The following is a 23,380-nucleotide window of genomic DNA, read 5'->3' on the forward strand; positions in this document are numbered from 1 at the left end:
TCGCCTCACAAAAGTGACTCAGATGCTTATCTGCCCAAAATCTTCTACAGTGAACTCTTGCAACATCTTTGCAACCTCCCTATCTTCCTTCAGTCATTCACACCTTTCCTATCCAACTATGTCTTTGTCCAGTTTCTACTTCAGATGCATTTAAATAAACTTGCATTTTTCTTTTCTTTTAAAAAAGCAACATGACCACACTTTATTATTTTATTTTCTTGCCTTATTTTTTCATCAGCTTGTTCTGCTGCATTCTTCTTGTTTTCTTCATTTGGGAAAGACTTCCTCTTTTTCAAGAAAGTCTCTTTGCCTTTGACAAGTTCCTTCACTCTACATTACTTGTTAACCATCCTAGCATCCTCTTGAACTTGTTTGCACCTTTCCAAATCTGGGGGAGGAATTGTATCGCTTTCTATTATAGTGCTATTGAATGACTGCTAAGAATCTTGAAGATATTTGATGCTCTTGGCTCTCCCTTTCAACTTCCTTTCAACTACAGTATTTGTTTTTAGACATTTCCTCTTTGGAAATTGAATATGACTGGGTTGAACTTTCTGGACATCATTTTCATGTATGCTGCATTTGAAAGCACTGTGGTCCCTGTTCCTTAGGAAGTTGCTAGCACTTATTTAAGGAGATGGCAAGCAGATTCCTTCTCCCCATTGTGCAATAAGTGGATATCCACATGTACAGCAGTGCTCCTGCAGCTTATTGCCAAATAGGGAAACTCTCAAGATCAGGGTCTAGGACCAATTCCTATTTCTCCACTCCCTGCCACCCCAAAGAATATTATTCCGTGACAAACATTTTTGAATACCGGTAGTTTGTTTTGGAAGGGACTATGGAACTAAACTACATGATAGGATAACTTTATTTTTATCTTTGAGTATCTCAGCTGGGCTGCAGCTGGCTGACCAGTCATGAAAATAAAAAATGAAGAGTTTGCTGAGCAACATAGTGGATGAATTTAGATGTGGCACAAACATGCGTACAGCCCCTAGCTTGATTTGAATGAAGTATACACCCCTTTCAAGATCAACTCTTATTTGGCATTCTGAAAAATATACAGCAAACAAATAATAAATTAGCACGAACAACTGATTTTTTTTAAAAAAATCTACATATTAGATGCTAAAGTAATCAGGTTATAGTACATTTTATACATATAAAACAATCTGGCTATGGATGCATCTTCAGTTATCTGCTTCCAGTTATGTAGAACTGCAATCCTTTGAAATAAACTCCCAAGTCACTTGGCAAGGGTCACATTTAATAAGAGCTAACTGGTACGTAAATGTGTCAGACATGCTAAAGATTTTTTAACATCTGCTCCAAATAAATACAAAGAAGAACTTAAGTTGGTTATTTTAAGACCATCAAGATACCATTCAGGTGACAAAATTATTAAAATATGTTTCAAACTCAGCAAACAACATTTCTGTAACACAAATTCCATGTTAAGCCATTGTGGCTGGCCACAACACAAGAGTCTGGTGGCCACATGTGGATGAAAGAATGAGGTCAACTTTCTTCACTTTCAAACATGAAAGACTTCTTTTCAAGTTCGGCTGAGAACATCCCTTTCAATATCAGATTATGAGCAGGTGATTTCCAGAAAGCCACTGGTATATATAATAATAATAATAATAATAAATTTTATTTATATCCCGCCCTCCCCAGCCAAAGCCGGGCTCAGGGCGGCTAACAACAATAAAACAATACAAAAATACAACACAAACAACACTCTAAAATCATTCATTATAAAATTAATTAAATGTTTAATGGTATTTATATTAATTATAATTCACCTTCTCCCTAAGGTCAAGAGATACAACAGAACCTTCAGTCCAATGCAGTGAAGCTCTTATGATGTTCTCAATGCCACCTTATTTTCCTCTCTCATTTTCACATCATCCAATTGTTTTCTTCTTTCCAATATCAGCTTTTGAACACATTCTGAATATAAACCATGGATATGCATTACTTTTACTAGATGCGGGAATAGAAGCTGAGAAACTGCTCTGCCTAGAGGCAGAAACAGTCAATGAAGAGTGGAGCTCATATAGTGCCTCTGCAGAGGCTGCAGGCTACAGCCCATAATGGACCATATCAGCTAAGACTGATAGGACTTGGGAGTCAACATAGGAGCCAACTCCTTGGGGCTTGGGCCCCCCAATAAAATATTAAAGGGGCCTGCCCCCCAAGTTGATGGGCATTGCCATTCAAATGGTGTGCATGCATCATGTGATCAATTATGCAGGGCGAAGCTTACCCCATTATTTTTTTGAAGTTGGAATCCCTGAGAGTCGACATCTAGAAGGCACTGTGTTCACTACCCTTTTGTTAAAATTGTGGATTGAATTCCGTAATTTACAAGCTACCTGCTGCCAACAACCCTATCTCCCTTGAGAGTTCATTAAAAAAAGTGCTGGCAACCACATGTGATATGGGAGATCCATTTTCAGATCTTTTAAGAGCGAGCTTTAAACATGCTTAGGAGCAACCAAATTTGATGTGTGATTCTGGAGATTGGGGAAGCTTTTAACATATGTTGCATCTGTGTTTTGTACCGTTTCCCCTCACGATACAATAAATTATGAGTTAACTACCGTCCCCCGTCCCCCAGCATTGCTGTTATTAAATTTACCTCTTTGGTAGTTACACATTTTGATAGCTTCTCACCTGCATTACAGCTATGATCTCATTATAGTCTCGTGTTAGCGTGAAAATGCCCTAACCGCAAATAGGCTGATCATGTACTCCACATGTGGGAATCGAGCCATACCAACAAACCTATGATCAGACTTATAGTTCCCTACATTTCAGTCCTATGTATGTCTTATTCAAACAAACTGAGCTCAGTGGGGCACTCTTCCATGTATGTATAGGAGATCAGCATTTTGCTGTTCCTAGCACAAGACTGTCACATATTAAACAGTGGCTACAGCCAATATTTAAACTAACCAATGAATTATGCAAAGAATGGTTAAACGCCTAACAAACCCTGGTGATGAACTAGAGAAATATGTACACTACACAAACCATTTTACCAAAAACTACTAGTGGACTGCTTACATCACATACTAATATGTGGAGTCAGCCTGAGCCAAACAGTCTGGGGCAGATTGGTGTACCAGTGATAAGCTACTTATAAATGCTATGGATGTAGTGTATTGTGATTACAGTACTGCCTTCGACAAATTTCCCCATGATATTCTTGCAGAGAAGCTGGTAAAATGTGGGCAGAATAAGGAACTATTAGGTGGATTTGTAGCTGCTTGACTGACCAAACCCAGAGAGTGCTCATTCATGGTTCTTTGTCACCCCGGAAAAAAGTGACAAGTGGGGTGCTGCAGGATTCTGTCCTGGGTCTGTTGTTCTTCCAACATCTTTATAAACAACTTGGATGAAGGAATTGAGGGGGTGCTCATCAGATTTTCAGATGACACCAAACAGAGGGGTAGCTAATGCTGCAGGAGACAGACTCGGGATTCAAGATATTAACAGATTGGAGAACTGGACCCCAACTAACAGAATGAAATTAAATAGAGACAAATGTCAGCCCTACACTTAAGACAGCAAGAAAATGCTGCACAAATGTAAGACGGGGGGCATTTGGATTGCCTGTTGAGCATATGAGAAGAATCTAGGGTCTTAGTAAACCACAAGCTTAACACGAGTCAACATTGTGATGTAGCAGCAAAAAAGCTAATGCTATTTTAGGCTACATCAACATAAGCATAGTATCCAGATCAAAGGAAGCAACAGTATCACGCTATACTGCCTTGGTCAGGCCACATCTGGAACACAGTGTCCAGTTCTGGGCATCAGAATTTAAGGACATTGACAAGTATCTTCCTTCATTCGAGGCTTTTAAGCAGAGGTTGGATGGTCATCTGCCATGGATACTTTAGCTGAGATTCATGCATTGCAAGGGGTTGGACTACATGACCCTTAGGGTCCCTTCCAACTCTACAATTATATGATTCTATGAATAATCCACAAGCTTGCAACTCTTGATGTATGCTTTACTTTAGTGACATCAGAACCCTTGGGGCATCTGGCCCCTCTGGCAGCTACAATGAATGGTTGGCAGGTGTCATTTACTTGAACTAATATGGAAGATTGGTCACAGACATACCATTATGCAAAACTTTGGAATGAAGAAACTAGGATTTCATATGGCCAGGAGGAAAGGATTCTAAACAAACAAATCTACTCCAAAGAAGCTTCATTTAAACACAGAATGTGCAAGTTTATCCATATCAAGTACAGTTTCTAACTAAACATACAAAAATAAAGAACTTTGATCACTAGGAGTCTTTTATTAATAGACAAACCATGTTATCCAGAGTTTTACCTTGAGAAATCAAGAAGTGGAAGACAAAAAACCAGCTTTCTAGGACAGTAGTTCAGGGTTTTGTTTCATTTTTTAAAAAAACAACAACCCGCATACAACCCTGAATTAATAGTTATCAAAATAAAACTTCAAGAAACCCACAGAGACAAATTAAATACCTGGTATACTTATACAGAATTTTCACAGAATTAGAACAAATGGGGGTCATACAAAGCAAACAGATCACTTCCCAGGAAGGGGAAGAAGTTTAAATAACATCCTAGAGAAGGTAATCCAAATGGGGTGGTATTACTATTTACTTCCATTCTTGATATACAATAATGAAGTGAAATTACTTTTGTTTCCAACAGTGCCAACCTAAACACCACCAACATGAAGGTGCTTTACTTTGAAAAAAAATAAATCAGGAGCTGGGGTGGCTTAAGTGCACCAATTATCTAAGTTATAAATAATTATATCTTAAGGAATTAGGCATCAAACTTTAGCAAAAACACCTTAAATACTAGCACTCTGAGCATTAAAAGTTTTAATCCATTTTGAATAAAAAAAGCCTAACTTAAGTTTTTGCTTGTTTTGTAACAAAAATTCACACAAAGAAAAATCTTAGGCTCAAGTGGTCACCTGTATTCTAATGGTCTCAAATTTACAGTATGGAAGCCACATATCTGACAGCAAAGCTTTTTATTGACATATTTATAAAATCAGGAAGTGTTTTATCCCCCTTAATTACCGATTAGTTCAAGCTGTGTTTTTCAGAAATCCATAGCACCACTCATTTTAACAGGTTGTTACTTTGGGTGCCTATTTATCATATATCTGATGTGTGTTTTTAAATCAGTAACCACTTTTAAGTTGTTTACAATATACAGTATGAGAGGCTAGTCTGTCACTGATATACGGGTTCTTAAAACGCCAGGCTGTTCATTCATCTGTTCTTTAAACACGCTAATATGGTAAGACATAGGTAGTGTCTGCAGCACCATAATACTGTCTAAACAAACAGCTTTTAAGCTGTGTTTGCCTAATGTTTTATTCAGCCCCCTCCCACCACTTACTATATTTAGCAAAATACCACTGAAGACAAAAGTTTGCCCCTTACAATGAGGCACATTTTGGCATATGTGCTAAATGCTGCTACATAGGCAGGCATGTGCAAGTCATATTATGAAAAGGAGAGCCTCCACATTTAACTTTTTCATAGAAAAATATAAATATATTCCCTGAATTAGAGGAAGAGAAGATTCAACGTCTTGCTAGTATCACTAGCAAAAGGAAAGTGGGCTAGATTTTCCTGTCAAGGTTACATTTCACAGTCATCTTCATCATCTGCATATCTTACAGTTCTCCTGCCCCCATTTCTAGTTCTAATTTTGGAACGTCGATTCCCTCTTTTATACTTGGTATAGTCCAATTCCTCAGAATCATTCTCTTCATTCGCTTTTGGCCGTTTCCTTCTCTGCGGTATTTTGGAAGGTTCAGAAAAGCCATCATTTAAAGTGTCATCTATTGAAATGGCTTTCCTTTTCCTCTTTTTTGTCTTTCTAGTTCTCCTACTGTCAATATTTTTTGAGTCTGTTTGAGATTCTGAAGCAGAAGAATAATTGGAACTGCCATCAGGTTCCGGTTTTGAGTTCCTTGAAGTTCCACGGTTTTTTGACAAATAACTTCTTTGTTTTCTCTCTCCTTTTCCAGTCTCTGTCGTACTCATATTTCTATCACTATCATCTTTTTCCAATTTGGAAACATTATGGTTATCAGAAAGTAGTGGCTGGCTTGAATCTATGTGCTCTGCAGACATGCTGCTGGAGGATTCATCTTCAGAAAATTCTACTGCGCGTTTTTTCCTTTTAGGAACTGTTTTAGGCACAGGTGTGAGAGACCGTCTCCTTGGGGCTCTGCTCTGTCTGCTCTTTTGTTCCACTACACTTTCTACTTCAGAGTCCAAATGCTTCTGCTCTGGTTCTCTGCTAGATTTTTTAGCTCTGTAAGAGGAGGTCTGAAACTGTTTCTGTCTGAGCTCACTTTCCTTTAGTTCTGCTTCACTTTCAGAGGGTGAAGGTGCAACATCCAATATCATCTTTCTGGCCGCAGCAGAGGCATTGCGATGAGGCAATTTTCTGTACCTGCTTTTAGGGTATCTAACTTCTGAACTTGAGAACTCTTCCTTGGCATCACTAATTAGCTTGATTTTGCTTGCAGCCACAGTAGCACTACGGCGTGGGATTTTCTTTCCATTAGGGGTTTTGATATTGTTCGTTTCACTATTCAATTCTGCAGAATTTCTGCAATTCTTCCTGTTCCGGAGTAATACTGGACTTTGCCTTATAACTCGGGTTGATTCTACAAGAGAAAAGTTTTAAATTTCAAAATACTTTATTCCCAACAGAAATGAGTGCATTTAGACAAATGATATATATAATATATATTATATATAATATATATAATAATTCAAAACCAAACTCTATTAAATAGGATAACAGTACAACTGTGAAATTTAAGCACCATTAAAATATTTTTAATAATGAAAGTTCTAAGCAGACTTTTAATGTTATAAACACTTCACACTGCCTAGGGCAGCAAGTACCCACCAATAATCCCATACACACGTCCCTAGGAGCATGGAACTCAATGAAACTTACTTCTGAGTAGACATGCATAAGACTACACTGTTAGCATGGCATGCATTTCTTTAACTTTCTAATTCTTTATCATTCAGGATGAACTTGCAAAACTTATTTCTTATTTTGACCAATAAGGAGACTCTTTTAATCTATTTCAGTACACCAGATCATTGCCATTTTCTATAAAGCTCAGTATTTCACCTAGGCATTTTCTTTGTTTGTTTTGCCTTCTCTTCTATAAATACTGTAGGGTTCTACATACCCCAATAGTTTTTATGTTTGACACTGTTTTTGCAATGCTGATACTGTTTTAAACAGACTTTATGGGTTAAACCACAGAGCCTAGGACTTGCCGATCAGAAGGTCAGCAGTTCGAATCCCCGCGACGGGGTGAGCTCCTGTTGCTCGGTCCCTGCTCCTGCCAACCTAGCAGTTCAAAAGCATCTCAAAGTGCAAGTAGATAAATAGGTACCACTCCAACGGGAAGGTAAATGGCATTTCCGTGCGCTGCTCTGGTTTGCCAGAAGCGGCTTAGTCATGCTGGCCACATGACCTGGAAGCTGTACGCCAGCTCCCTCGGCCAATAAAGCGAGATGAGCGCCACAACCCCAGAGTCGGTCACAACTGGACCTAATGGTCAGGGGGTCCCTTTACCTTATATATTTTAAACACAAGCCATTGCACTTTATTTCCAGCTAGTGCTTTAAGAGGTCCATTGGCTCCCAACAGTGTTAGCCTTACCATATATATATATATATATATATATATATATATATATATTATTTATATTATATATTTAAAATATATATTTAAAATATATTAGTACAAGAAACATTACCTTTTCTAACAGCTTCTCTCTTTCGTTTCTGTTTCTTGTGTTGCTCTGTTGTGGCATCACTACTATTGGAGCAGGATTCAATTTCCAAATCAGAAGTACAACTGGAGTCCACTGTGGATTTATATTTGGGCTTTCTTGAAAGTTCCTTGGTTTCTGGCAGAGAGTCTGTTCCATCCTCTCTATGTTCTACATCAGATTTTGCAGTGGCTTTGCTGCGATTTTTGTCTTTTGATTTACTAGAAGAATCTACAGTCTTCCGAGAGTCATGCTTCTTCTTAACCTCCTCACTGCATTGGTCTAACTCAGAATCTAGTTCAGATTCATAACTGGCTACAGTACTATGCAAATATATAGAAGGTTTATCAAGACTTCTGCCCTTTGGCATATGGCTTTTGGGGTTATTTTCGGAAACTTCCACCCTGGGTTTTATATTAGGGGATTCATCACAAACAGTTCTATGCTTGCGCCCATGGGCTTTAACATGCCTGTTTCTTCTTAAAGCACTATCAGAATCTGAACTATTTTCAGACTCACTATCATATCTCTTAGCAGAAACAGCTGACTCAGTCTGACGACACTTTCTTCTGCTATATCTCCTATTTTTTTCTTCAGACTGTTGGTCTCCATCCCCTGAACTGTTTGACTTCCTAGTTGTAGAAACTGCATTGTGATGGTTCAGCTTTTCATCATTTTCAAAGCCTCTGGTTTCCACATCATTTATGTTCCTCAGTTTATAAGCTGCCACAGTAGCACTTTTACGAGGCAATCTTCGGTAACCGTGATGGTTGCTATTTTGTATTTTATAAACTCCCTCTTCTTGACAATCACTTTCATGCCTCCTTTTCCTGGCAGAACGTCTGCACCCATTCTCTTGGATGACACATTCTATAAAGGCATGCAAAGATTATTATATAAAAGCAGACCTGGCATGTATAGCACAATATTAAACATTAACAAAAGCTAGTTTCATTGAAAAAATTGTACATTTACAGACTACTTATTAAAGTTAAGCAGCTAGTACATGCATACATCTGACGGTCAGATATAATCCACCTGTCATTAATCCACATCCACACGAACAAATCAGCCCCATGTTACACTCAGTGTTCCACAAACTTTAGTGCTTGAGCTAACAAAGTGTTCTCAAAGGCTTCTAAAGAACAGATTTAGGAGAGGAGTTTTCAGGGAGAAATAGAAGTTCCATTTGTATCAGTAGGATGCCGCAACTGGACAGCACCCCAGATATTTGACTTTTAAGAAACAAGTTCTATATCTTCAGTTTAATATTACATAGCATGTACTACTTCAAAACAAAATTCAATTAAGCAAGGTCTTTTAAATCAACCATGCCTGCAATAGTTAGTGACTAGGAGCAACCAGGATTGCTATCTTGAGAACTGTTGTGCTGCTTAAATCCCAGATTATGATCTAGATATATTTTATTCATCAAAATTCAAACTCTGCTGAATACTGGATAGTTTCACTTAGAGCAGCTACAAGGGAAAAGCTTTTTAAATCTGGAATGTGCATTAAATCACATTTTATACATTTAAAATACATCACCTTTCCTGGTGTTTTTCCTTCTTTTTGTTGAGTTGCTGCTATCAGTTCCAGACTCTAAATCAGATGAGCACCTGGAGCTATCTTTGGGTAGTCTTGACATCTTAGAAGACCCTCTGCTCTCTGAAAAAGTGACACGCTCATCCTCTTTCCCTGACTCCAGTCCTTCATCCGAGTCACTTAATACCTTAGCTTTCTTGAAATGAGTTGGTACTCTTTTACAGGTTTGTTTTTCTAAACCGTTGCATTTCTCTGGTTCAGAATCTGCCTCAGAGATATTTCTGTTATTACTTCTGGATGCAGAAGGTAACTGGTAAGAAGCTTTCTCAATGCTCCCATCCTCTGAGTCATCTTCTGAAAATTCAACAGGGGATTTTATTTTTGGAGATGCACAGTGGGTAGCTCTTTGTGACTGCTTCTGGCCATTAATGTGACAACCCTTTAGTGTTTTTTGCACACTATTTTCAGAATCTGAGCTCCCACTATCAGATTCACTAGCATGCTTTTTTCGAACAGCAACAGCACCTGAACCAGCTTTGAAGGTTTTCCTTCGGTTAGATTCTTCTACTTCCTTGTCACTTTCAGACTGTATGGAACTTTCCTCAGAGTCATTTAGCAATACTTTTCTGGCTGCAGCAGAAGCATTGCGATGAGGCAGTTTTCTGTTTTTGCCTCCAATACCAACACTTTCTGAACTGGATAGCTCCTCTTCTACATCACTCATCAGTCTTAATTTATTAGCTGCTACAGTAGCACTTCTACGTGGAACTTTTCTGTGCCTTCCAGATCTGTTACAAAAAGTCTCATACAGCTCTTTTGAATTATCCATTTCTCTTTCAGATATTCTTTTTCTGGTAGTTCTTTGGCTATTTCCATTCTCTTGATAAGCTAGACACAAAAGTGAGGAGGTTTACTTATGTTGAACATTTTAAAATGTGTACAATTTGCCTGTCACTAAGCTCAGAACCATGCAAAGCTCTGGAACAATACACACAGGTCCCGCTTACTGAATGAAATGTGTTCCCTGGAAACTCTTCATTAGGTGAGCATTTTCCCCAGGCAGACCTGCCAGAGTTACTTGCATTTTTAGAAAGCTAGTTAAAGCTCAATATTCTGGATAACCATTTGAGTAGCAACTGTATACTACTGTGCACTATGGCATCTCCATTATCTACCAGGATTATTGCTTTTAATATTATTGTTTTTGATAGTTTAGAAACATTGTTTATGTGCTGGTTTTATATTTCTTTATTTTTGTTGCCATTAAGATACCTTGAGGATCTCAATTGTGCCAATCTAAAGTAGATTTCAAAGTAAATTCATAACTATACACTTGGGAATAATGGAAGCAGTGACCCAACTTCTGCAATGAACATTAGCTGAATTACTCTTACCCATTTGCTTTTGCTGATAGACTCTGTTTCTAGTAACTCTGAAATCACTTCTTTTCCTGGATATTCCATTATGTACTATAGGGGATGAGATTTCTGCAGAACTTTCTTTGCTTTCCTCTGAACTACTTGAAGATGAAGCTGTTGTTGAGTGGTCCAGCTCACTTTCTGGAAAGGTAAATAATTGTATGCTAGTAAGACTTCAAAACAGATTTCCCCTTTTCTTCAAAGATATTTTATATTATTATTATTATTATTATTAGTAGTAGTAGTAGTAGTAGTAGTAGTAGTATACAGTCCTTCATTCGAAGATCACAGGGCAGTTTACAACACAAAAATAGAAAATAAGAACACAAAGAAATAACAAACCAATAACCCCACATCCACAAAGACATTTTAAAGGCCATAGATTGTTTAATCAGTCAAAGTGCCTGGCTATAGAGAAAAGCTTTTGCCTAGCATCTAAAGATATGTAATAAAGGCAGTAGATGAGCCCCGCTGGGTAGAGCATTCCACAAATGGGGAGCCACCGCAGAAAAGATCCGTTCTCATGTTGCAACCTCCAGACCTTTCGTGGAGGGGCACATGAAGAAAGGCCTCAGATGATGATCACAGGGTTCAGTTCTAATGTCTAGGAACTGCAGATATGACAATGCGTTCAAACTGTTCCATATTACTCTTGGTATTCTTAAGTCAATCAAATTCTATTTTTCCGTTCTCAACATTCTAAAGCATCTCCCATCTGCTCAGCAACATGGCCAAAAGCTTGTGTCAAAAGACAAAGTACATTAAGAAATGCAGAAGAAGTATACATTTAAGAAATGTGAAGCTGCACTTCCACTTTACAGTTCACAAAAAGATGTACAGCATAAAAAATTAAAGTTCAATATGCCAAAGGTAAGAATACCTAGAAAATGACAGAATTTTGTATGGATGGTCTGATTACCTTAATATCATTAAGGTTATGTCTGCTTGAGTTGAGAGCAATTTTAAACCGCAAGACAAAGGGTGTATTTACAATTAGAGAGAAAAGTTTCTTTTAACCATTTCCCCACAAACTGATCACTCACCTGATGACAATGCAGAACTGTGTGCTACAGATGTGCTCCTTGTTCGTGCATTTTTCCCAAATGATGAGGCGGAATCAGAAGATATGCCGGCAACATTGCGGCTGGAGGTGCCAGCATACATTTTATGGTTTGTAACACACGACTTTCTGCTTGAGGTATTTTGGTTAGAAGAATCTTCTGGCTCAGACTGAATTTTACCCTGAGATTTACACTGCTTCTGCTTTCCATTTCTTGACAAACAGGAGGAAAACAATATGCAGTCCATGAATATGGTTGCATTTTATAAAATTAAGTTTTATTTCAGTGGTACTTTTCCCCTCGTTAAAATGCTTCTTAACGAGTATTCAGTTAATTTTAATATGCAACACAATCAATGCAAAGTACTCAAACTGAAAGCCTCACCTATAACATAGCAATGTACATGTTCATTTTATCATATTTAAACCTTTTAACCAGTATAATAGCAGCACTGCACTTTTGTCATATTTTTTTTTAAGTTTTAAATCCTTTAAATTCTGTTGGCATTTTATATTCTTTTAATATGAAATTACCTTGAAAGCTCATTTTAGTAGAAATGTACCTCAACATAGTAGTAGTATGTCCCTCAACATATCAAACATGTGAGAAGCACTATATGCCAGAATCCAGAGCAGATTTTGAGAATCTTCAGGGGAGAGGGGGGAGGAGGAGGTCAACTCCCATTGCACAACCTTTGAAAGTATCCAAAACTACACTGAAACTATGCTCCTTCCATCAGTCAAAAACCTCAAGTTAATCAGATGAACTGATTTACATGGTTTATCTAGCAGCACAAACCTATGCCTTTTTACTTCTCCTCTAAGACAAGGGTGCATTACAGGACTGAAATATTCACATCTCAATCACATCCTCAAATAGCTTTTGCCAATGAAGAACACCCTCAGACTGAAGAAGATTTACCTGAGTGTTTTGGTAGATTGCTGTAATTTACTTCGACTTTGCAGCCTCCTATTGTGCCTCTGACTTCTCCGCAATCTTTCATTGTATTTTTGTCCAGTTCTGAAGTCAGAGATAATTCTCCTCATTTTTTCCTCAAGCAGTGCAGATAATCTCAATGTCATACTATATATCTAGATTGCAAAAGAAATGTTAGTTTTTATTTTTAAAAAAAGTTTAAGACACTTGCATTTGGTGATCCAATTGTAAAATTTTATTACTATTATTTTAAGAGTTTATAAACTGCTTAATACAAAATATTCAAGCAGTGAACAAAAATTATGAAAGATTTATGTACTAACTGTACTTTCTACTACACACAACACAGGACCATACACTTTAAAAAAATCTAGTTTAATGAAATATGTTCATTAAGGCAGAAATCCTATGCAAATTTACTTAGGAGTGCAGCCTTTAATTCAGAGACAGGATTTGCAATTATATAACATATAGGGTGATCAGTTTCTTTTTGGACACTTGTTTTCTTCCTTTCTCCCCCTTGATTTCACAAATTAGGTAAATGGCAGAGAAACATTACCTTGGATCTTTTGTTTGGAGTGTATGCTTTAGCATTGCTAAATACTAATCTAATATCTTTGCAAAGTTCCATTGGAGTGTCATAGTTCCCAGCTTCTAATGTCTCCTTCACAGTCCCAAAGTCCATCGGTGTGTCTATAATTTCCCGGTAGTCCTAAATAAAGACATCCAAATAACTCGATTATTTAAGATGTGGTGAATGGGGTGAAGTTTCTTATACACAGATATGTAAACCTGAAATCCATTTAAAAGAAAACAAAACAGGAGCACACTTTGTGCTAAATGATCCCAGTGACTTTAACATACATTTTCCTAGGGACTGAAAAGAAACAACTATATTTGTCAACTTTGGCCAAGCATCTTGAACACAGATTTGGAAATTAATATTCCCTTTTTAACTATTTTAAGGATTTTTTTTTCTTACATTTTACATTCATATCAACACAACAAAACATTATCTTTTGGAGGTTCTCAACCCTCAGACTCCCCCCCTCCCCGGTTTCCCTCATTACCTATTATCTTTTCTGTATCTTTATCTTTATCTAATTTATTCATCTCCCTTATTACAAATTTTACCCTAACTAAATCACCAGTGCTATTCTAGGCCTAGGACAAAAAGAATGGACTAATTTTGTAGAATATCTGAAGGAACACTGTAAACATTTAAAAACATTAGCGGGCCTAGACAGGACTGGAAATTAATATTCCCAATGGGTTGAATCACATTCAATGTTGACCCCCATAGATTTTAGTGGGTCTACTTTTGATTATGATAAGGTTAAATCAGAGTAATTATGCTTTTTCCTGTATAAACCTGCCTGCCTAACATGACCTTCAACAGAGATCCTCTCATATGTCTCAACACACATCTTGTTTGGACCACACAGAGGGTCTTCCTAATGGCTGCACCCAAGCTATTAAATTCCGTCCCTCTTGAGCTCATTCTAATGGCCTTCCACTAAAGTACTAAAATCTTCCTTTTCAGTGAGACTTTTGAGGTATGATTGTTTTAAATGAATTGTTTTAATGCTGTCTTTATTCTCTCAAAATTCATTTTGCTGGTTTAGTGTGGTTTTGCTTTGTGTTATACAGTGGTGCCTCGCAAGACGAACGCCTCGCAAAACGAAAAACTCGCAAGACGAAAGAGTTTTCCGTTTTTGAGTCGTTCCGCAAGACGAATTTCCCTATGGGCTTGCTTCGCAAGAAGAAAGCCCATAGGGAAATCTCCGGGGACCTCTTTTAAATGCTGGCGGTGGGGAGCAAAGCCTTTCGCCCCCCTCCGGCCTTCAGAAGAGGTCCAGGGAGGCCGGCGGGGGCCGAAAGGCTTTGCTCCCCACCGCCAGCATTTTAAAAGCGGTCCGGGATAGCGGGAAAGCGCAGCGCGCTTCCCTGCTATCCCGGACCGCTTTTAAAATGCTGGCCATCGGGAGCAAAGACTTTCGCCCACCGCCGGCCTTCAGAAGAGGTCCTGCAGCGCGTTTCTCCGCTATCCCGACGGCTTTTGAAGGCAGGCGGGGGGGGAGCAAAGACTTTGGCCCACCGCCGGCCTTCAGAAGAGGTCCTGGACCTCTTCAGAAGAGGTCCTGGACCTCTTCTGAAGGCCGGCGGGGGGCAAAAGTCTTTGCTCCCCCCCGCCTGCCTTCCCGGGACAGCGGAGACTTCTCCGCTGTCCCGGGCGATCTTAAAATGCTGGCGGGTGGCAGCAGCGAAGCCTTCGCTGCCGACCCCCAGCATTTTAAAAGCCCCCGGGACAGTGGAGACTTCTCCGCTGTCCCGGGCGATCTTAAAATGCTGGTGGTCGGGAGGAAAGCCCTCCTGTCCCCGGAGCTTGCGGGGTGGGAGGTGAGGAGAAGGGCTTTTCTTCCCACCGCCAGCCTTCAGAACAGCCTTCTGAAGGCTGGCGGTGGGAAGAAAAACCCTTGTCCCCCCCCCCCAGCCTTCAGAAGAGGTCAGGGGACAGACTGTCCCCGGACCTGGTCTGAAGGCGGTTTCCATAGGAACGCATTGATTGATTTTCAATGCATTCCTATGGGAAACCGTGCTTCGCAAGACGAAAAACTCGCAAGAAGAAAAAACTTGCGGAACGAATTAATTTCGTCTTGCGAGGCACCACTGTAATTGTTTTAATTTTATTGTTAATCACCTTGATATATTGAAGCAAGCAGGATATATTTTAAATCAATAATCATCCAAAACTGACATTAATCATTGTCCATGAAATACTCAAGGCCTTACAGTACTCAGAATAAATAAGATTGGGATTTCAAAGCCTGCTTATATGTTGAACACAAATTCTATTTTACTTTATTGTCACTGTTAACATAAAGCCAAATGGTAGTCACTATTCCACCTGACTGATCTGGAATTGGCTAGGTAGGACCACCTGCCACTTTAACAGTTAGAACCCTGGAAACAGTTCTGCAACTATTTGACATTGGAGTGTGTGGGTTCTCTCATCCTAAGCTACTCAAGAAAACTCTTGCCCATTTCTTTTCATAGTAATAGGAATGTTGGAAATGCAATATGAAATGAACGTCAATGATATTGACGATGATAATGATATGAACTTACAGGATATTGATCCAGGTCAACAGGTTGTCTAAATGGCTCAGAATCTTCACACTGGAAAATTAGATTAACAAGTTCCATACACTGCTTCTTCCAAGTGTTTTCATCATAGCTGAGTCTCCTCTTCAAGCCCCGACTCTTTAAAACAGAAACACAGTATTTCTAAATGTAGCATGGAAGAACTGACTGCCAAACCTTTAGGATAGACTGGGACACAGGATTTAGAATTCATCTGTATAATGTAGGAGTATTATGGAAAAATCCTGCTACTATCTCACAGATTGGGCAAAGGTTGTTGTCAAGGTAAACAGACTTACTCTTCTCGAAGGTGCTCTGGGAACATCAGTCTCTTCATCATCCTACAAAACAGACCAGAAATGTTCATCAAGAGCAGGGGTCAGCAATCTTTTTCAGCCGTGGCCGGTCCACCATCCCTCAGACCATGTGGTGGGCTAGACTATTTTTTGGGGGTGGGGGTGGGGGTGTGTGGAAATGAACGAATTCCTATGCCCCACATATAACCCAGAGACGCATGTTAAATAAAAGGACACATTCTACTCATATAAAACACCAGACAGGCCCCACAAATAACCCAGAGATGCATTTTAAATAAAAGGACACATTCTACTCATGTAAAAACATGCTGATTCCTGGACCGTCCGCAGGCCGGATTGAGAAGGCGATTGGGCCAGATCCAGCCCATGGGCCTTAGGTTGCCTACCCCTGATCTAGAGTGTTCCTTCTAATACTGATTCAGATGTTTTTTGCTCCTGTGCTTTTCTATCCAAAACTACTCACCATCAGACTCTGGAGGTTGCCAGAATATAAACAAATCTTCACAAAACACCACCACCACCTAAGAGGCAACTCCCTCAAGTCTTTGTGGGGAAAACCTAAGGCAAGGCAAGGGAGGCAGAAACCCCAATGGCGACCCCATGACCACAGAATGTTAACTGATGGGGGTGGGGGGCAGGATACAGCAGAGATAAAAAAGGATAGAAAACCACATTGTTTAGATAGGACACTTTCAGGTTCATACTGAGAATTTATGTCCCCAGATACAGAAGTGAGAACTGCTCATACAATATTTTGATGTAGCTGGATTGGACATCAGCAGATCCACATACTCATTCCTTCCCATCCCACAAAAATGCTATCCAACTATTGTGGGGAAGCAGTTGAATAGAAGTAACTGAAATAGAACTCTACACAGCAATATTTTGTTAGAAAGCTCCACTCAAGGGTTTGGGGTCTTAGGTTGTCATTTAGAGAAAATGCGCCAGACACCACCCTGCTGTTCAATGAACTTACAAGTTTGAGCCTACTCTACTATTATTAATAGGGTGAAGGGAAAGGGCAGGGCTTAATAAAATATCACTGAAGCGGGAAGAGCTAGCAGCTATCTAGGCAGGGTAGAAATAAGGTTTTATTACCAGATAATCAGGATCAATGCTGTCCCCATTGTTAGTTGCAATGCACAACTCAAAAATATCTGTACAATCTGGATTCCTGGAAAATAAAAATGTAATGTTACAATAAGTTGTATCTTGTTCTGTTGCCTTCACTTGTGGAAATTTCTTTAATACCCTTAGAGGCTTCTTGAATGAAAAACAGGGTGATTTTAGCAGATTTCCCTTTCTGTGTGCAGTCCCCTGTACACACTCATGAATCTACTTCAGAGGGTTCAGGGACTCTTTGAAATAGTGTAGGAAGTGGCAAAGGATCTACAAAAGAATAGAATGTTGCTCAGTTACTGTGAAAGGGCCTTTTCTGGTAGATAACACAGCAACCACTGCTGGGTTCGTGTTGTTCTAGGAGTCCTCACAGAAAACCTCTGATTTATTTTAAAGATGACACTCCTTCCCTCTCACAGTCTTCTCAGTTTCTGTTCTGGCCAAGCCCCAAAGATCTTCTCAGTTAATATACCTCTACAATTGGACCACAGCACCAGAAAAATAGGTACTGTTATTTGTCTTATATTTGTGTTTCAGACCTGTGTAGCCCCAGTGAGCAAATGACTACAGGCTGCAGCATGGCTGTGTGATGTTGTCTGTCAGAAAAGCCCCCTTCATGGGGACCAACGTTCCATTTTCATGGCAAACTAGCCACACAGCCACAGCTGGGACCTACCAGAAGATAGAAAATGAAAAGGAAGAAAGATACCATAAAGAGAAAAGGCAATGGAAAGAGAATGACAAAAGAAGAATGAAGCAATTAACACACACAATAGACAGAGAAGGAGTGAGCCCAGCTGGCAGGAAAATGAAGCTGAGAAGATGGCAAGAGAGAAAAGAGGAACATTCAAAATAATCAGAGGTTTCCTGATTGGGCTGCTAAAGCAACTTGAATCCCAAAATGGCTGTGTGGCTAATTCACCAGGAAAAGGGGAGAATTTGAAAAAAGCAAAGCAAAAAAAAATGTTTCCCTTCCTCTTCTTGTTTACAGAAGGCAAGAGCCTTCCGTGAATACTGTATCTATTCTGAACATTGACATGTAAACCACGGTCATAAGCAATGACCAGAAGTAAGACAATTCTGATTACCTTTTAAGCAACGAAAAACCAAAAATATTTCATCCTGAAATATTGCTTACCTAATGAATTCTAAGAGTTGATCTGTGATTTTCTGAGCAGATTTAGCAATAGTGCTGTTGGGCACATTGAAGGTCCGAGCATTGCTCTCAAGACATCTTACTTCCCAAATCAATGCAGAAAGCCTCCTATGTTTAATAGTAAACAGATTAGTTTTAATCAGGAGAAAAATATCATATAACAACTAGATTTGGAAATGTTCAGTCACTAAAACTGGAAATGTTTAAGTAGAAAAAATATTGCTTTTCATTTATCATGGAGTTTTAACAAGCTACTGTCCTATTCTTACTGAATCCAGACATACTCCATGTTCATGTCAGTAGTCTAGTAATTTCTTTAACAATGATCATTTCATGCAAAAGTGCATCAGTGTCATTCACACTTCACACTTTTAAACTTCCTGAAGGTATTATTTCCCATTTCCATCACCACCTACCCTGTGCTTACTTTTATCAGTTACATATTCTGTATCCACTATTTCTTGATAGTACAACTGTGACCCTATCTTCACTCAAGCCACCAGAAAATCCCTCCCATGTACAGCTTATTTCTCACTGTGCTAGAAAGGAAAGATCCAGTCAGGCATCTGTATTTAGGTAACCTGCATCTTACGCCATCACAGCTTTGCATGGGTGGGTAGGGAATGAATGAATGAATGAATGGAAGGAAAACCCACACTCCATGTTTCCCCTTCTCCACCTATCCCACACAATTCTGTGATTGCAGGCTTACCTGGCTTTAGGAAGGCGGAGCAAGGGTTCTTGCAGAGTCCTAGAGCACTTGCATCACTTCCCCAAGGCCAGGGATGCCATCCACCTTGCAGAGGGCCCCTTTCCAGGGCTTCCTGGCTTTACCTGTTTTTGTGCATGCACTTGGACCTCCGGAACCTAACCCTTGCGTAAGAGGTGAACTACGTATATTATGCTAAATTCTAAATGAGTAGGTAACTAAAAGCTATTTAGAAATACTGAAAACTGTGGTATTGCAGCTAAACCAAAAGTCTGCCATATTTTAAGGGTAGTAAACATCCAATTCCTGTTTGAAGTTATAATGTTGCCTCATCTGAACTGTACCTCAGCAAAGGAGCGTACCAAGGATTTCCAAAATATGCAATATTACATGTGGCTTAACTTTTCAGCAATTTTATAAGACGGATATGCTATCATCCTTCTAGTGCAGTCACAGACCAACCTGTAAAACCTGTTGACAAGTCTCATTTTGATAGTCCAAAGGTCTGTTGGATAAGCTATTACTGTACTGTACTTTGGATACCTATTCAGATCAACTGGGCCAGCAAATGCTGCTGAAATATCTGTAATAAATAAATAACAACAACAGTTGAAGCATCTGAAGTAATGTATTCAATTTACATACATCACGGATTTACATACAGTCCTTCAGAAATTAAAAACAGATTAAGCAACCTTTTAGAAAGCTTGTCAGACAGGAACACAGTCTGAGTATTTGCAGTATGAATCCAAAGTTTTTAATCCACTACACAAACATGATGGGGAAAAGGTACCAGATTTCTAGATACATACCTAGTGTCAAAAGCTGATCAATTCCATGGATAATCCGTTCACATTCTTCACTCTGGGATTTCCCCTGCCATTCTCCCTTTTGAGGTTTGTATAATAATTTTGCCATCTCTTCAGCAGTCACAGAAACACTAGCTCCCAGTTCCACAGGCTGATCAACTAGTTATTTTCAAGCAATACAGGAGACATTAGGCGAACAAAACAAAATGCAGTAAGTTCATTAAATTACACTTCTTATGATAGAAACTTTTAAAGTCAGAGGTAGCCAGGCACGTGACAATAATGTAAGTTTGATTTTTGTTCACTGAATATCCAGGTTTGGATCTATCAACATCAATTCCCTTAAAAGAGGTGTCCAAATTAGATCTGGAGTTCTGCAAATACTTCAACGGGTCCTTTGTTTTAAGACTAGATACAGTATAGAGGCAACAGCTAAAATGTAAGCTGCCCACTTGCTTAAAGGGCAAGGCAACACATCAGTGTCCAATTATCTGATACTTAGTTAAGTAAAATAAGGTAAAACCAGGGCTTGGTTGCTCCAAAACTCTAGCACAGGCATGTCCAAAGTCTGTTTCGGGGGCCTAATCTGGACTGCTGATCGAATTAATTCGGCCCCCGTGGCATTATATGTCCTGGGGTAAAATCCTAAAAAAAGTTCAGGAACTTCAATCCTAAAAAAAGCTCAACAACTACTTCATCAAATCTGGCCATCTTTGAAAAAAGTTTGGGCACCCCTGCTCTTTGTTGTTGTTGTTTAGTCGTGTCCGACTCTTCGTGACCCCATGGACCAGAGCACGCCAGGCACCTCTGTCCTCCACTACCTCCCGCAGTTTGGTCAAACTCATGCTGGTAACCTCGAAAACACTATCCAACCCCTGCTCTAGCCTATGTATAATAAATCTGGCTATTGAAACAAAACCTGCTTAACTGCTAAATAATTGCAAAGCATAACTACTGGTGGAGCTCCATCTTGAGCAAATATGCCAATCTTTAGTTTAGACAGGAAATCTTCCTGCCTGTAAATCGGGGGATAAGAACGCATGCTGACAAGTAGTGATCCTTCACAAAATCTACTAGCCAGATCTAGTGAGAATATACCTGCAAGCACAGCAAACTCATGTACACATTTGTTTTCAGGCTCATCACTGCATAACTTTGTGGATTACCTTCTCTCAGGGACAAAAAGGCCCGCAAGTGTCTGGTGCGTCCATGAATCTCAATCACTGGTTTCTGAAAAACTAGCAATGCCCAACCCTCACATCTATGTTCCCCGAAGGGTAGCAGCAGAAGAACAAAAGCCCACAAGCCCACAATTGTTTATTGACCTCCTAACCCATTTATTGTCTGTCTGTTCAACCAGAAAAAATGACATCATCTGATTTTTGTATACCATTGTCTGGAATAGGCTCCATGTCCCATGGGCTAAGTCTTTCAGTTTCACCATTGTCCCATCTATTTAAAAAAATAAGCAAAAATAAAATAATTTTAAAAGATATGTAAAGGTATTTTCAAACAGAAATAATCCCCAGTAATGATCAGACTTGATGTTATATTTTAAGGTAAAAGATTTTAGGAAACTTGCTCATGGTGAAAGAATTACAGAAAGGGAACAACAAAATATATTTAAAATTCCCTGTTTATGTTGCTCTGCACCCTCCCACTCTTAACTTCAGAGAGTCACAATCCTTTTGTCTTACATGCTCCATACAAACATCAGTGCAGATGCACTGGTGGGAGCACTGGGTGAGCTCTGCCGATAAACGTGCACAGCCCCAACCTCCAAGTCCTTCTCCCTCTTAATAAGTGACAGTGACACTGCTGCTGGGAAGCTGGCGTTGTGGCCTGCCTCTGCATCTACATTCTTGCTCAATGCAAAAGCCAAAGAAGAAAAGGAAAAGGTAAACGTAAGAGTTCATTTTCCTCCTCCTCTTTAGGTTCATTATAAACACTGACATGCCTTCGAAAGGTTACTAACAGTAGTTAAGGTACGAATGCTCTTTTGTTTTTAAGGCAACCTTCAATATCAAAGACAAATAACCATGCTAAAAACACATACTTAACACTGTAACACTGAAAGGGGCTGTCAGGGTATTGTGGCTGATATGGCTCTTGGCTCAGGACTGTTCCAAACCACCAGGCATCATCAATAATTGAACGAAAGCGATCATCTGTAGGAAAGACATGAGATGCTATACAGTTCTTCCGCATTAACTTTTTTTAAAACTAGTCTAGGATTGCACATGCAACATGTGACTATTAAAATACTGTGTTTCATTCACTATACAAATGGTCAATCACAACACAATAAGACAGTCACATGATCCAACACAGGTTTAATCTGTAGACTATCAACGTTATCTATAACAGTTATTGAATTCAAACACTACTGCAAAGTTTGAAAAATCATTGATCCTAGGAGTAAGAAACAAGATTCAGGCTCCACTTTTAAGTATGGAGGTCTGGCTGGAAGAAATATGGACCCTATCGGGATAGAGCTTCTCCGAGATCTGGTGTTTAATATTAAGGACTACCAAAAAAACCGGCAGAGAGGAATTGAGAGAGAATTAAGAGCCTCGGACGTGAGGTCTCTAGGCTGATAGTAGACTAAGACTGATGGACATTTGTTGGGGATTGAAACCGGGAAAGGGTGGGGTGGGGTTTGGGAATCCAAAGGGTGCAGAATAATAATCTGTTTTTTTTATTTTGTTTTGTTATCAGTATGAAAATTGGGGAATTTGTGGAAGGGAAGTTGGGTCGACTGTAGAATAAAGTTTTAAGAATGAGCACTGATGTTTATAAGTTAAAATTGGTTTTTTAAAAAAAAATGAATTAAATATAAAAAGGTCAAAAATTGGGGACAAGAACTTGTTGAATTAACAATTTGAATTGGAATATAAGAAGGGGAGGGGTGGGGAAGTCAGGGAAATATGTTATTGAAAATAAGGATTGTAAACCTTATGTGTTTTTAACTTTTTTGTTTTCTTTTTGAATTTTTAATGTATAAAGGTGGAAAAACTCAATAAATATATTTTAAAAAAAAGAAAAATCATTGATCCTGTAACATTAAAATTCGATTCCTATCAGTTATAAAGAAATAACCTACAATCATAACAACAAACCACCCCATGATTCAGCTAGCAAATCGTTCTAAATTGTCTTTCATTTTTTCCTAGTTTCAATGCTTGGTGGCACATGGGTATGGCAGTATTACAAAAATAGACTTACTAGGTTGCCAGTTCCTTTGTCGTGCTTCATCATGGAACTGACTTAACACAAGGAAGTCAATAACATCTGGCATATCATGGTATCTAGGAGAAAAAATTAAAACTTAG

The 23,380-nt window shown here is 39.1% G+C and overlaps 1 protein-coding gene across 5 annotated transcripts in view; it reads right to left on the reverse strand.

The window, feature by feature from the left end:
- Positions 1 to 4,230: 4,230 nt before the first annotated feature.
- Positions 4,231 to 23,380, reverse strand: part of BRWD1 (bromodomain and WD repeat domain containing 1) — a 47,523-nt gene continuing 28,373 nt past the window's right edge. For 2 of the 5 annotated variants that reach the window (XM_053386727.1, XM_053386731.1), the window contains 16 exons: positions 23,274 to 23,356; positions 22,105 to 22,216; positions 21,439 to 21,500; positions 20,052 to 20,207; positions 19,702 to 19,822; positions 18,513 to 18,638; positions 17,354 to 17,429; positions 16,238 to 16,279; positions 15,924 to 16,058; positions 13,354 to 13,506; positions 12,780 to 12,949; positions 11,841 to 12,070; positions 10,774 to 10,938; positions 9,383 to 10,267; positions 7,820 to 8,704; positions 4,231 to 6,700 (listed from right to left, as the gene is read on the reverse strand). In XM_053386727.1, the coding sequence (XP_053242702.1) occupies positions 5,661 to 6,700; positions 7,820 to 8,704; positions 9,383 to 10,267; positions 10,774 to 10,938; positions 11,841 to 12,070; positions 12,780 to 12,949; positions 13,354 to 13,506; positions 15,924 to 16,058; positions 16,238 to 16,279; positions 17,354 to 17,429; positions 18,513 to 18,638; positions 19,702 to 19,822; positions 20,052 to 20,207; positions 21,439 to 21,500; positions 22,105 to 22,216; positions 23,274 to 23,356 (4,441 nt within the window). In that variant the 3' untranslated portion in view covers positions 4,231 to 5,660. The remainder of the gene's footprint in view (positions 6,701 to 7,819; positions 8,705 to 9,382; positions 10,268 to 10,773; positions 10,939 to 11,840; positions 12,071 to 12,779; positions 12,950 to 13,353; positions 13,507 to 15,923; positions 16,059 to 16,237; positions 16,280 to 17,353; positions 17,430 to 18,512; positions 18,639 to 19,701; positions 19,823 to 20,051; positions 20,208 to 21,438; positions 21,501 to 22,104; positions 22,217 to 23,273; positions 23,357 to 23,380) is intronic. The other 3 variants (XM_053386728.1, XM_053386729.1, XM_053386730.1) reach the window with 3 other exon arrangements.

The sequence above is a fragment of the Podarcis raffonei genome, chromosome 4 (genome assembly GCF_027172205.1).
Source record: "Podarcis raffonei isolate rPodRaf1 chromosome 4, rPodRaf1.pri, whole genome shotgun sequence".
In the NCBI taxonomy this organism is placed as follows: Eukaryota; Metazoa; Chordata; class Lepidosauria; order Squamata; family Lacertidae; genus Podarcis; species Podarcis raffonei.